The following is a 14,042-nucleotide window of genomic DNA, read 5'->3' as shown; positions in this document are numbered from 1 at the left end:
TTTACATGTCTGGTGGAAAGATTGCTTCGGTTTCATCACAATTGTCTCGGCATTTAGAGTTTGCTTCAGCAAGGCTTGAAATTTCATGTCTTGTTTTGAACGGTTAAACAAAACTAAGTTAGCTTTTAATGTTGAGTTACAGCACTGAATTAAAATCCTAAGATTAAAAGGCAAATTGTCAAACAAGTATCAACGGGGGGCGGCGTGCTGTGCAGAGCTAGAGCGAGAGCCTTGTATACACATTCCATAAGTCCTCGACAAGCTATTAGGGATTCGATTCAGGACACTGAGGCCTTTTGCTTCAACTCTTTCCCCCTTCTTTTTCTGTCCATTCCCTGAGTTAGTAATGCAAATAAATTCACTACTGTCACAAAAAAACCTTAAAAAAAGATTTGTTAGCGTCAACTTGGATTCTTAGAAAATTTGATACATGTACATATAAATTTAGGACTTAAGTCATCCATCCATTTTCTTGACACCCTTGTCCCTCAGTGGGGTCGGGAGGGTTGCTGGTGCCGATCTCCAGCTAACGTTCCGGGCGAGAGGCGGGGTCACCCTGGACAGGTTGCCAGTCTGTCGCAGGGCAACACAGAGACACACAAACAACCATGCACACACACCTAGGGACAATTTAGAGAGGCCAATTAACCTAACAGTCATGTTTTTGGATTGTGGGAGGAAACTGGAGTACCCGGAGAAAACCCACACATGCACAGGGAGAACATGCAAACTCCATGCAGAAAGACCGGGACCAGGAATCGAATCCAGAACCTTCTTGCTGCAAGGCAACAGCTCTACCAACTGCGCCACTGTGCAGCCCCAGAACTTAAGATAATATGATAATTAGATTTGGTATAATTCTGTCAAGTTAAAACTGAAGTAGTTTCTGAAGAATGACCACATATGTAGTGACGAATGAGAGCCTCACTTTTTCTTTTGATGGTTAGACTAAGAGCTTTATATTGTATAGTCTGGTTCTGCACTGCATTGTGTTTTTATTCTCTTTTTGATTTGCATGTTAAACCTTCACTGTCTAACTAAGCTCCATCTAAGCACAGGCATTGCATGTCAGCATAAGCTGCACATTTTTAAGTCTGTGGTTTTTGTTTATACTTGACACTTATGCCTATAAAAATAAACCAACAAAGAGCACTAAAGACGCTGTTTTTTCCAACTTTTTTTTCCCCACCTTTGCAACGCTTTCAAACAATGTGATTTTTCTTGAGTTTGCCTTCAAAGCTTCAGAAACTTTCATAACCTGGTTCCTGAGGGATCAGTCCAGTTCAAGCTGGATTGTCAGTGCATTACAACAGTTTCAAAATCACATCTCTGAGTGGCATTTTTCTTGTTGTTGTGAAAGCCATTGAACATTTACCAAAACATAATCCATCTGTGCTACGTTCGAACAAAATGATAAAACAGGCCCACATTTTAGACAATCTTATCTATTTTCATGTGTTTGTACCTCTGTTTTGGCCCTGAATAGATATGATGTTTATCTGAAAACCCCCAGTGGACGTTCTCACTGCAGTGAAATGATAAATGTGAGAGAAGGTGATTGGCGTGTCAAGATCAAAGCTCGTAAATGTCAGCTGATCTGTCTGCCACAAATAGCATCACTGGGGGGAAAAAAGTGGGAGTGTGGACAAGACGTTAAATTAATAACATAAGGGAATCATCTTACAGATTCTAGGCAATGGCTGGCCACATCTTTGATATCTTTGTCATGTCCTTGTTTGATACTCTGACTCACCACGCACAAACACGCCAGTGTGTCTTTTTCTTGGAAATCTCATTAATCCTTTATCTGTGGTCTAAATATCTGAATGACCCATTCATATTTTCAGCAGAAATAACAGCAAGAAAAATAGATTTGGAACATGGCGGTACGAAATGTTAGCAACAAAATAACACCAGTGACGGACAGGCCCACTCACCTATCTCAAAGCTCCCATCAATGACTCCTATTAGGTAGCTGGGGATGTCAAAGCGTCTTTCCAGCTGAGTTATTGTGCTCTTCATGTAGCTCCCCGACAGAGCCTTGGCAAAATAGGCGAATGACAATGCTACCAGAAACATCTGGAGAATAGAATGAGAGGAGGAGATAAGAGAAAACATTTACAAGAACAAATAAAAAAAATGGAACAGTGGCAGTTTGTGGATTGGGCGCCATGCCAATGGCAACAGCTTTGACTAAGTTCATAATCTTTGAACAATTGGGGAAAAAAAGTCTCGTTTTAAGGCACAAATGTCTAGGCTACTTAAGTGTGTTTACAGTTTATTTTGTAATAATAGAAAACTAAGGACTTTATCGAATATTGCGTGGTATGCTTAATTTGTCTCTGAAGTCAGTACTCTCATCCGGATGGTCACAATCAAGCGGGTTTAAGGTTTGGTAAAACTTAGTATTCGGTGGTATTTACCACTTCATCCCAACCTAACCCCATTTTCTTTCTGTTAAGTGCAGCTTGTAAAACTGCAAAGTAGACTATTAATAGATTATTACAAAGATGTATGTGATAATCTACTAAGTAGATTATTACATTACATATCTGCTTTTTGTTAAAACAGGTGCAAAATGACCCCAAGTCATGTGCTAATTCCTACCTAGCATGTGGTCGGTATGAATCATCAATCACAGCCAGGTCCCTTGTTATTAAAAAAAAGGTACATGTAAAACAACACCATCTGGAAAAGTAAAAAATGGTAGAGGGTGAAATAATCAACACACGGTGTGAAGCTGCAGGACGTTTCTGTGTTTAGATCTAATTAGTAATCTGGTCCTTGTTTTACTGTTCTTCAGCTTGGACAAAAGGAGGAGGGGTCTTCTCCTTGGCTGTTCCACAATGCAGCCCCTAATGACAAAACGGTTTGTTTTCATAGTTCCCTGCAAAAGCGGAGGTGGGGGTGTCACAAGCTAGCATGCACTTTATTACATATGTCTTTGACAGATGGAAGCAACCCTAAAAATTAACATAGGCACCGATAATTATACAGGTTTGTCACCAGGTTGTACTATTAGCAGGTTTAATGTTTCTTTTTGAGGCAACTTATGGATTTGATTTTAGGCAATTTATGAATATGATTTCTTGAACTATGTTTTGTTATTCCACAGACTTTGTAAGTAAAAAATATAGTTACAATTGAAAAAGTGGAATTTAAAAAAATTAAGACATACAGAGTGGAATTAAAAAAATATGAAAGGATTTCATAGGGAACTATTACAGCATTCCCATTCCTGCGCGTCACTTATGTCCTTAGCAGAGCTAATCAAATGCAACACAATAACACAACTAATAGTTTTAATAGAAAAGTATTGTTCAGTATAGTGAGATCCATCCTTCCTTTTTGTTAATTATTCAAGTTTGTCTACATTTGTGTTTTTCAGCCTTATATATAAAGTGAAGAGAAGCCACAGTGAAAAAAACAGTGTTTGACTTCTTAAAATGGAGTTTGGACAAAAGACCAACCTTTATGTTATCTTTAATCTGTGTCTAATCCCAGCCCATCTGCCCGTGAGCTAGAAAGGAACATTTGGTGGCTTGGTTGTTTTCCTTACAATGTATTCCACTCAACTTACACCCCAAGAGAAACCCTGCACACGAGAGTCACATTACACACAGATAGATACGCTCTGACCATATACACAGCTGATCTTCTCTTATGAGACAGCACATCACTGTAAAGTATACGTTAAATTCTGAAAGTTACTTCCAAAGTCATAAAAACTAACAGCCCAGATCCCTTTCAGCTGCTACTGAACTGGAATCAGCTTACTGTGCAATTAGTTGTTGCGCAACCACATTAAACAAATTACAAAGAGGAAAAAAAATACCCAGAATACAACTTGTTTTTTTTATATATTCAACACTCTTTACATGTAACCTTAGTAGGATGTGAAAGAAAAAAAAAAGGTCTCAGCAGAGCACATTCTCATACATAGCTTTCATTTACATGATTAAAGTGGAACAGAGCGCATCAGTGTAAACAGATCACGCTGGCCACCACAATTGGCTCAGGGGCTTAAGCTATTGCACATTGTCATGTGCATTTCCTGGGGATGCTGAGTTCCAAACAAGCATGCATACACATTAGTTTCCCCTTTTGATGCCAGACATTGCTTTTTCTAATGCATCAAACGGCCTTTGTTACTGTCCTTCCAAGCTAATAAACAAGAGAAAGAAACTAATTAACAGGACAAGCCAGACTAGGTGGTTGGTTTGCGTCAAGACAACCCCACATCAGCATGCATAAGCATTTACCATTACAATAAGTTAGGCCTTACAGTCAGTATTTAAGAATTTACTTGAGTTAACTGATGGTTTTACCACTGTGTGTATTTGTGCTTCAGCAGACGAGTTGTTATTGAATTATCCTCTACACCAGGTCATGGAAAAACAAGTAAATGCTGTTTGATTTTGTTTTTTTTTGTTTTTTTTACAGAAAGTACCGTTTGACTCCCTGAACTTTTTCAAAGTATCAAACTTTGAGAAAAAAGTGTAAAAAGAATTAAACTTTGTTACAGCCACAACTTTTAATATATTGTATTGGAATCTGTCAAAGACCAATGCAGTGTAACAAATGATTGTGAAGTGGAATGAAAATTATATGTAGTTTTTCAAGGTTTTACAAATAAATATTAGAGAATTCTGAATTGGAATTTAATTTGGCAACGTAAAAAGTCCATCTGTATGTAATCTTAACTCTTAGCCTAATGTGTTAGCTTTGGATCCTATAAATCTGGCCATTGTGAAGGGTTGTAAAAGGAAAGCTATTGTTGAAAGAAAGGCCCAAAGATGCCAATTTGCAGTTTGCTAAAAGGAAAGTAGGGGACACATGAAACATGTGGTAGAGGTTTGCTCTGATCTCAATGAGAACAAAATGTTAAAAGCTAAAATTGCATTAACACTTTAGGAAAACACTTTTGACAATGTGGAACTTGTGGTGTGTGCTTTTAAAGACCTAAAACCCTAGAACTGCCAGTACTTTTCTATGTGCCGTGCCTTTTGAGTAATTTTATTTTATTTAATTTTATTGGCACAGTTTCTTTTAATCTAACTAAATATTACAAAAAGCTATTGTTCTGTCTGACTTGAGAATGACTAGAAATGTAAGGAAGAATGGTTGATAGATCAAATTGCGCAGGCCACTTCCGCTGAACATGGCCAATTTGTAATTACCACTAATCCTAACATGCATGTTTATGGACCGCGTGTGGTAAGTCGGGTGCATGGAGACGGCCAAATGTTAACATGCAAAGTCCAGGGAGACAGGGATTTAACCTGGTAACCTTTGGTGACCTGTAACCCGAGATGACAGTGCTCACCCTACCAAACCAATCAGCCTCATCGAGAGTTCAGACCCCGAACCAGTTCACAGAAAGAAAATGGAACATCAAAACTCAAACAAACAAAAAAAAAACAACTCAAAGGATAAAGACGACTGTTTGGAATTCAATTCATTTTATTTTATTTGCCAAAGCCATTTGTGTTGGGGGGTTGTACCATCTGGCAGCTCTTTGCAAACACAGTGAAAAACACCAATCATCAAGGATTAAAGATGTGACACAGCGGCATCAAGAGCAGATTAGATTATCACTGTAAAACACTTCATGTCCACGTTAGAATCGCAACTCCCAGTATGATCCGCTCTTGACAAGACTACTGTTAAAACTTTCTAAATCAACACAGTTTTTGCATACTAAAAAATTGTCAAAGTAAAATTTAAATAATTCTTGTAAATTTAAAGGAGCCATTTATTCCTAAATCATGATTCCAAATTATCTTTCCAGTTTAAGCACCGGTAGAACTTATTTATTCCGTTCTGTTCCTTTTACTGTGAACCTACAAGGTATTAACTAAAGTTTTTAACTAACAATCACAAAGAAGCCAAAAAAAATGTTCAAACTACACGTGATAAACAACACTATCTAAAAGTAAAAAAAAAAAAATGGTTCTCAGTTTCTGTCCTTTGCAAGAAATGAAATCAAAATGAGGCCACGCTGAGACATTGTGGCACCACAGGTTTTTAACCCATTTGGAGGAATTAACAAAAGCGGAGAATAATACTGAGTACCGGATTAGAGTTGTAGCGAGCTGTGCCATATCCCACCCAGTCACCCGGGGAACTAAACAATTCTGAGAAGAAATAACTCTGTCCTGCCTCAACAGTCTGTATTATGATAAGCTGCTTGAACACCATTGTCTCACATCACTTTCATGTCGGGGGGGGGGGTGGGAAAAAAAGATCTGCCAGAAGGTTTGATCTTGTAGAGGGTTTTTGCTACGACTGTTCATTTTTCCCCTATTTATTTACCTTTTGAGAAGTGTGTTTGAAGCTCTTGGTTAGAAAAGACAAAGAGAAATAGTCTGAGGTAGACAGGGAGATTGCTATTACGCTTCAGAGAAATTTATAGAGAATTAAAGGCTGATAATTGCTAGATGAGAATAATAGAGTACATCTTGCAGAAAAGATATGCAGCCAAGAATATGGTTAGCATTTAAAACATGTTTGAAGTTTTATTTTTAAATTATGATTAAATGATGAAATGTAATGGTTTTTTGAAATATTTAATAGAGTAACTTTTTATTCAAAACATGCCAATACTGCATAGATCAGCCGTCTGATACTCCAGTCCTAGAGTGCCGCTATCCTCCAACCGTAAACACTGAACTAAATGACTAAATGAAATGAAATTTTCTCCTTGGCAAGCCAGCATGTTTTGCAAAGGCCTGATTATTAACCAGTCACTCAATTTAGTGGAGTTGGAGCGTTGATGCATCCAAAGTTGCAGGACAGCGGGACTGGAGAATATAATGTTTCTGAAGATGTTTTGTACTATCGAACACAAAGGCAAGATCTGCATTTCAACAGACCAAGGGGCAGATCCGTAAGGAGCTGTTTGTTTAGCAGCGACAGGGCATCCACGAATTAGAACAGCTTTATCCACCATAAGCTTCGTCTTACTAAGATCAAATGGGTTTGGAAGCCCAACTCAAAACTTTACATTCATTACGCTCACATTTCATCAGGCAGCTCTTAGAAATGTTCTTACTGTAGTAGGGTACAACTGTAAGAGACCAGAGGATTTCCCCTCCGATGTTTCGAACCACGTGGCCTCACTGCCTCTCTAATAAAAGAAACTATGATGACGACTAATCCTCATGGTGATTAGTCCAATGCATCCTTTTATCCACATTGAAAAAGCAGTAAAATAAATGGAAACCAGATTACCTTCTTAGATAAAGATAATGGTCTGTTTTAATGTGCACATGCAACTTATGAGTCATTTTAAGAGAGAGGTTGATGTTAACGCACTATGACTTCAGATAGCCACAGAATGAATCCAGTCAATAGCTCAATAAAACCTGCGCAGGATTCCATAAAGTACTCGTAGTATGTACTGACACGGCATGCAGTGTTCTCTGAGTTTTTATTTTATTTTATTTTATTTTATTTTATTTTATTTTATTTTATTTTATTTTATTTTATTTTATTTTATTTTATTTTATTTTATTTTATTTTTTGAGATTCAGATCAGAAAAACTCAATAAAAAGCTCACCAACACCAAAATTCTTATCTGGGAAGTCAAAGGTCTCTGAACCAAGTCAAACTCAATTTGCTGCTTTATGCAAATCATGCTCGAAGCTGCAGGAATAAACTTATTTGTTTGCACTTCTGATAGTTTGCGCCATGTGTACGCAAAGCCACACATAGTACTGAAGAATGTACAGTCGGTGAATGGACCTCTGACCCACTTGTTGTGGCAGTTCATGTAAATTTGGTATCAATATTTTCACTTTATTGAAGTGAATTGACAACTTTTGATATGTTGACAACCATTGGTCAGAGTAAGCCCTAGTCCATATTTTAATGCTTTTTTTTATGCTTAATAGGTCTATGATAGATTAACGATTCCAAGGAATTGAGCTACTGAGAAATGGTTCTTGTAGAGAACTATTACAAATGCAGACTTAGGAAGCACAGGTGGCCCATGATCCTTACAACTGCAAAATGATACATAAGTTGGGTGTTAATACCCAACTTAGATTAAAGTTGATACTATGATCCAAAAGGAGCTGGTGTTTACTGCTGTAGAAACCAAAGCTACCAAGGCTAAGTGAACACAAGCACCGGTTTAGCAATGGGACTGGTGTGGAGGAAAATAAAGCGCAAATAGCAATGTGAAGTAAAAGCACTAATTATTCTTAATCAGATGGTTTTGTCACTGCTTCAGTGGATTAGATTCAAGTTGAACCAGAATGCATTTGACTTGAGCGCCACATGCAGCCGAGCAGGGCTCTCTTCGGCTTGTTGTCCTTCAGGCTCCAACTGCGTTTTGTTCATGGCCTCCAAATATCGAGTAATAACAATTTTTCCAAAAAGATTCTAAAAGGTATTAAAGTGTGAATCATGTCTAAGTGCTCCTACATCAAAATGTACACTTAGGTAGACGAGTAGCTCTTAAATTCAGTCACTCCTCTGGATTCTCTCATCAAGCTATTCTAAATGTAAACGTCTCACCTGCTGTACAGGTTTTAGGTGGTTTTTAAGGACTGAACCTTGAAAGGATAATTACTCGTTGTGAACCGGCCAACAAATGTTATTTTGATGATGACACACTGCAAACTCTGATGGCAAGTTTTTTTTTTTTTTCATAAGAGTGAGAGCTCAAAAGCGAAACATTACTGAATAAAATAGGATTTTCTTTTTTATATAAAGATTGTATCTTTGTTAAGAAATGAAATTTAAAATTACAATTGCATCCCACTGATCACCATATTTTTTCCGCCCACAAGAATATATTGTAAAGTTGCTGTAATTAGGTTATTTACTTAAAAATGTAGATGTATAGCTACTAGACAAGTATGTGACTTCATAACAACACTTAAATCAGCACACCAAACATGCTGGTTGAAGAGCAACAACCCTAGCATTCTGAAAGATGAATTAGCACATGTACCTTCAGACTGGTGCATGGAGAGCCACTGGGTTTGCTGTTCGTCTCGTCACTTCGTCCGTTCTCCTGCACACAGTCTTCCTCGCTTCTGTCCTCCATTCTCCAGATATGTCTTTGTGTCTCCTTAGCAGAGGTCTCTCGCTCGGTGCAGATTCTTGGTATTGAGGCATGCAACCCTGCAAATGGATAATTCAAGCATGTGACCCACTTCTCACAGCAAAGGGAAAAAAAATAAATAAATAAGTAAAAGCAGGCAGTACAGAGGAAAACTGACACACAAACTGAAAAAAAAACTGCCAGTGTTTTGTCTTGAATATCTTCAGGCTTCAGTCACAAGTAAAAAGTCAGCATTGTATTCAGGCTGAAGGACGTGCTTGTGCTTTCAGAACAAAAGCTTTTTGTTTTAGGTTAACTATTTTAAGCTACAATATCAACACACCGTGAGCTGAACATTCCAGCCAATCAAACTCTGTACCTACTTGTATTGTTCACGGCAGTAACTGAGATCATGGGACCAAATATAATGAATCTTAAACCAGGACTGTGAAGTCTGGTAAAACCATAATCTTCAGCCTAAGAACCTTATTGCCCTGAAACCAAATATAAACAACATCAGAGGGGATTTCATTTACTTTTGAGATTGACACGGTGAATATCTGTCACCTGGTTCTTGACCTTGAAGTGTGGGAAAGATTGGAGGAAAATTGTAGAATTAAAATAAACTGAAATCTATTTGTGTTAAAACTACACTCACCAGGTGTTATGTCATGTACACTGACTCAGCTGCTTGTGGATACAAATCAGCCAATCGCATGGCAGTAGCAATGGACTTAGTCATAGCAAAGCTGTGTCTCAGAAGTTTGGCGAAGGAGAAAAAATAAATCGAATTAGAGATAGGGAGGAACACGACATATATTCTTTATCATATCGTACTTTTTTCTTTTATTGTGATAAGAATTGTAATTTATCGTGACTCTATTCATGACTACAAACCCCAAGAACTTCTACTTAAGCATTTGGGGTTGCCATGTCCTGGATGACTGGGAATCTACATCAACGTATAAACCTAGAAAGCAGAGAAATATTATCATCTCTTAGACTCACACATCAAAAGCAGCTGAGTTAGACTTGTCATAAATAAGATGAACTTTTTGCTGGCTAAATCAGCTTACCAACATGCTACCAACAACTAAACACATTCCCTCACTTAATATTAACTTCTTATTGTTTAATGTCATAGAAAGCTCAAAAAAACTGAACTGGATTGAATATGAAATGGACAAAGTAAAGAAATATGCAAGGTTTAAGTGTAGTATGTGCCTTTTAAGTCCACAAACATAATAACAGAATATTTAGAAGTGTGGGTTTGGCCCAGTTATTTCTGTCAGACTGTCTGAAAACACACGTGCACCAGGGAATTGTGACATGCCAATGCTGCGCTTCAGAGTCACAGGAAAGCATCATTGTGTCACCCTAAATAAAGCTTCACTGGCATCAACGTCAACGTCAGCAATATTTAAGTGGATGAAAGCAGGAGAAAAGATGGCAAGAACAAATAGAAATCATCCAGAAACTTTATCACAACTAACAGTTGACCTGGATTTTCAGACACAATGTTAAGCTGAAAAAAATAAATATGGGGAATGTAGCTTAAAAAAGGATTGATAGAAACAACATTTAAAGACAAATAATCTGGTTAAACGTTAATCCTAAACTCAAGTGTCAAAACTGAAGCAGATTTGTCAGAAATTTTCATTTTTCTAGTCTCAAGAAAATACATTTGGCACAGAAGTTATTCTGTGCAACATTTCTTGAACATTGCAGTCTTTTCTTTTCTGCACAGCTCTCTTAATGTCTTGCCACAGCATCTCAATCAGGGTTTGGACTTTAAGTGGGTCAGTAGTACCTTGGTTCTTTTCATTTTCAACTTTTCATTTTAGAAGTGATGGTTTTGGTGAGATTATTCTCTGGTTCATTCTACTCCGATTGTGCTAACAAGATGTGAATTTTAAGAGGTTTTATCTTTAGAGGTTGGTTAGATCTGGTAACAAGGGCGTAAATCCCATCTCATTATTGGGGGGGACCATAAACAGGTCAATTTTTTAAGAGCAATTTTGGGGGTGGGTCAGCAAAGTTATAGTAAAATATGGTTTAATTAGCAATTAATAACAAAAGTGTTTTTCTCAGTAAACCTATTGAGACCTAAAGAAGTCAAACTAAGATTCAAATGTTGCTTAGATATGAGTCTGGTTCAGTCACAGATCTTGTCTCTGCTACACCATTACAAAACTTAACGCTCTAAATAAAAACAAGTTTTAATAAGTAACTCCACTTAATAAAATTCCTCATAAATATTGATTTATTGCAGTGGTTCTCAATACATACAAGTCATGTGTTATTTAAATCATAAGTTAAGTTGCTTTAAACTCTTATTTTATTTTGTGGGGGTTTTTTTGGGTGGGGGGGGTGGACTCATGTTAAAACCTATAAATATGTAGGAATTCAATATTTGGGAAGTATCATAACTTAAACTTAAGGGTCAGCACCAGAGTTTTCTAGAAAAATATTCAGATTTTATTTTGTGGTTTTAAAGGCTCTATGTTGAAGATGGTAAGAAATAAAGGTATACTTTATTTTGTTTAACTGCCAGCTGCAGTAGTCCCTCTGTTCTCGACTTCCATACTTAGTTGTCGGCCAGTGCTAACGCTCAGCCGCTACCTCTCGTTTCAAACTCTTCTTATTAAAGTAAGAGTTAAGAGAGCTAAAAATAATTGAAATATTGGCTACCTTCGACAGAAAAAGGAGCTAAGTCTATAAAAGCAATGTAGCAGTTTTGATTTCCAAGGCATAAGGTGACAGTTTATCATGATTCAGCCAAAGTAATGAAATAAACTGTGGACTGATTTTTATCGTCAATGTGTTTCTTCCTATTGAGCAGTGAACGTAAATAAAACGTGTTACATGTCTTTTGCTTTAAGTATTTATTTACTGGAGGGTTTTTTGTTAGTGCTGCAGAGCCACAGCTAACAGCTAATAGCTAGCTCCTTCAGCAGCGCTGCTGTTGCTCCTCCTACACTTTGGACTGAACCATTGTTCTAACATTAGTGGGGAGGGGACCTAAAAATAAATTCTTATTTTTTTCTTAGATGAATGGCAGATTTACTTCGTTCTTTGTTTCTATTTCCTTTTTTATATTGATATTGTTTAAATACAAGGGTTTCTTTTATGATTTCTTTGCGGGGGACAATTCTAGACTTTTCCTAGATTGGGGGGGTCCAGACCCCACCTCTCACCCCCGACATATTGGTGGTGTAACTTTGTATACTTTAAGTTAAACTTAAATAATTTTTTGAAACTGTATTATATTGTATTATGTGTCGACGCTCTAACTTAACTGTTTGAATCTAAAACTTTATACTGTTGTTGTTGTTTTTTTGTAGATAAGCTGGTGTGTAACAAATACATTATTTCTGAGCTGAAGGATTTCCAGCATAAGGAAAGGCACTCCACCATCCCAGCCCACTCCACATAGACATGGCAGCAATATGTATTATAATTTTACTGTACTAACAACTTCTGTCTTGTTTTTGTTCACCCCTATATATTTAATTTGACCTCTGTCTCCCATTGTATACAAATGATCTCTTACCACTCTCATTTATTTTATTTCACATATTAACTAAAGTCATATTATGTTGTTGGACAAAAAAGAGGTGAGGTTGTCACATTGGTGAGTTAGGATGGTATACCACATTTACAATTTCTCTCAGCTGATTTTCTTCTCTCTGACTTCACGTAGTGAACAAACCAATGAGGCTCACTAACTGCAACAGGTTCAGCTGTTTTATGTAAAGCAATACGGAGCACAAAATATGTGTATTTTTTTTGTATTCTGTCAATGATTACATGACTCATTCTTGTTTTGAGCACACATTTAAAGGGAAACACAAAGACTCAAGTGCACATGCTTTGTGAGCCGCCTTAAAGACCCTGACAACATTTTTATTATCAAAATAATACCAACAACTGCATGTTTCTGCTACAGCTTGCCACTGGTTGCTTTTTCTGCTTGTCTTCCTTTCTCAGTACCAATTTTCTGGCTTAAGTCTTTCTCTGTATGTTCCATATCTCCAAACAATGTGTCTGCAGATCTCTGCTCTTTGGCACTGATAACCGCTCTGCGGTAATTTCTCAGAATTCTGCCTTGTGTCGCATCGTAACGTAACGTCCACATGATTCAGCTGGATTTATAACGGAATTAAAATTTTAGACAACATGATGCTGGAAACAAACCCGTGAACAAATACTTACAAGGTACCATCCCTCCTAAGAACAAAATTGACTGGCATTCTGTAACTGAGGATCTTACTCACACCAGCACTTGCTCTTATTGTCAGGAGGAGTCTTAATCAATACAGACACACGTCCCGTAGTCCGCTGAGCCCCGGTGCCAAAGAAAGACCAACTACTTAGGATATTAGGATTTTTGGCTGATTTCGGAAAGAGGTTTGAGAAAACCTTTGGGCACTGAGGCTCCTTTCTGTGCTTTCACAAGTGCTATAAATGAATTTCAAACTATGCTTGAAATCATGTATCAGTGCAGAACAATTCAGTGCTGGTCAGACCAGTTTAAGTATTGTACATTTTGAACTGGAGGGTGGAGGCGCAAGGATTCATTAAAGACATGAGATATGTCTTTTCCCTTTTTTATTTTTAAGTGCCCCTCCTGGTGCCCTGAGCCGAAAGCCCTGTCTCCTATAATGTAATGTTTGGGCGAGAAGATTTAAAATTTTTATTTCCGCTATCTCTTTAATCCTGCCAGTTGGTCAAACTAGATATAGAATATTACTTTGAGCTTGTTTAGCAGAAATAAGGCAGCAATGTTAGGTCTGTTTCACCCTTTTTTAACCAAATTAACATGACAACTGATTTCATAAAGAAACGATTATAAACAACAAACGTCCCAACTGATTTGCCGATTCACCTACTGGTGGATTTTTCTGTGGATTTTTCATGATTATCTGGACGTTCAAAGATTTTTTTCACATTGTATATCTTAAATATTTGAGAAGAAATGCAGGT

The 14,042-nt window shown here is 37.3% G+C and overlaps 1 protein-coding gene across 1 annotated transcript in view; it reads right to left on the bottom strand.

Annotated features, from left to right (window-relative positions):
* The window catches only part of LOC103474526 (solute carrier organic anion transporter family member 1C1-like), a 41,562-nt gene that overhangs the window by 25,153 nt on the left and 2,367 nt on the right, over positions 1-14,042 (bottom strand). The window contains exons 2-3 of the mRNA XM_008425575.3: positions 8,964-9,136; positions 1,938-2,079 (exon numbers count right to left, since the gene is read on the bottom strand). Of these exons, the coding sequence (XP_008423797.1) occupies positions 1,938-2,079; positions 8,964-9,059 (238 nt within the window). The 5' untranslated portion in view covers positions 9,060-9,136. The remainder of the gene's footprint in view (positions 1-1,937; positions 2,080-8,963; positions 9,137-14,042) is intronic.

The sequence above is a fragment of the Poecilia reticulata genome, chromosome 13 (assembly GCF_904066995.2).
Source record: "Poecilia reticulata chromosome 13, P_reticulata-male-v2, whole genome shotgun sequence".
Taxonomy (NCBI): Eukaryota; Metazoa; Chordata; class Actinopteri; order Cyprinodontiformes; family Poeciliidae; genus Poecilia; species Poecilia reticulata.
Note: the sequence above shows the minus strand (reverse complement) of the source record. Positions and strands in the feature narration are given on the sequence as shown.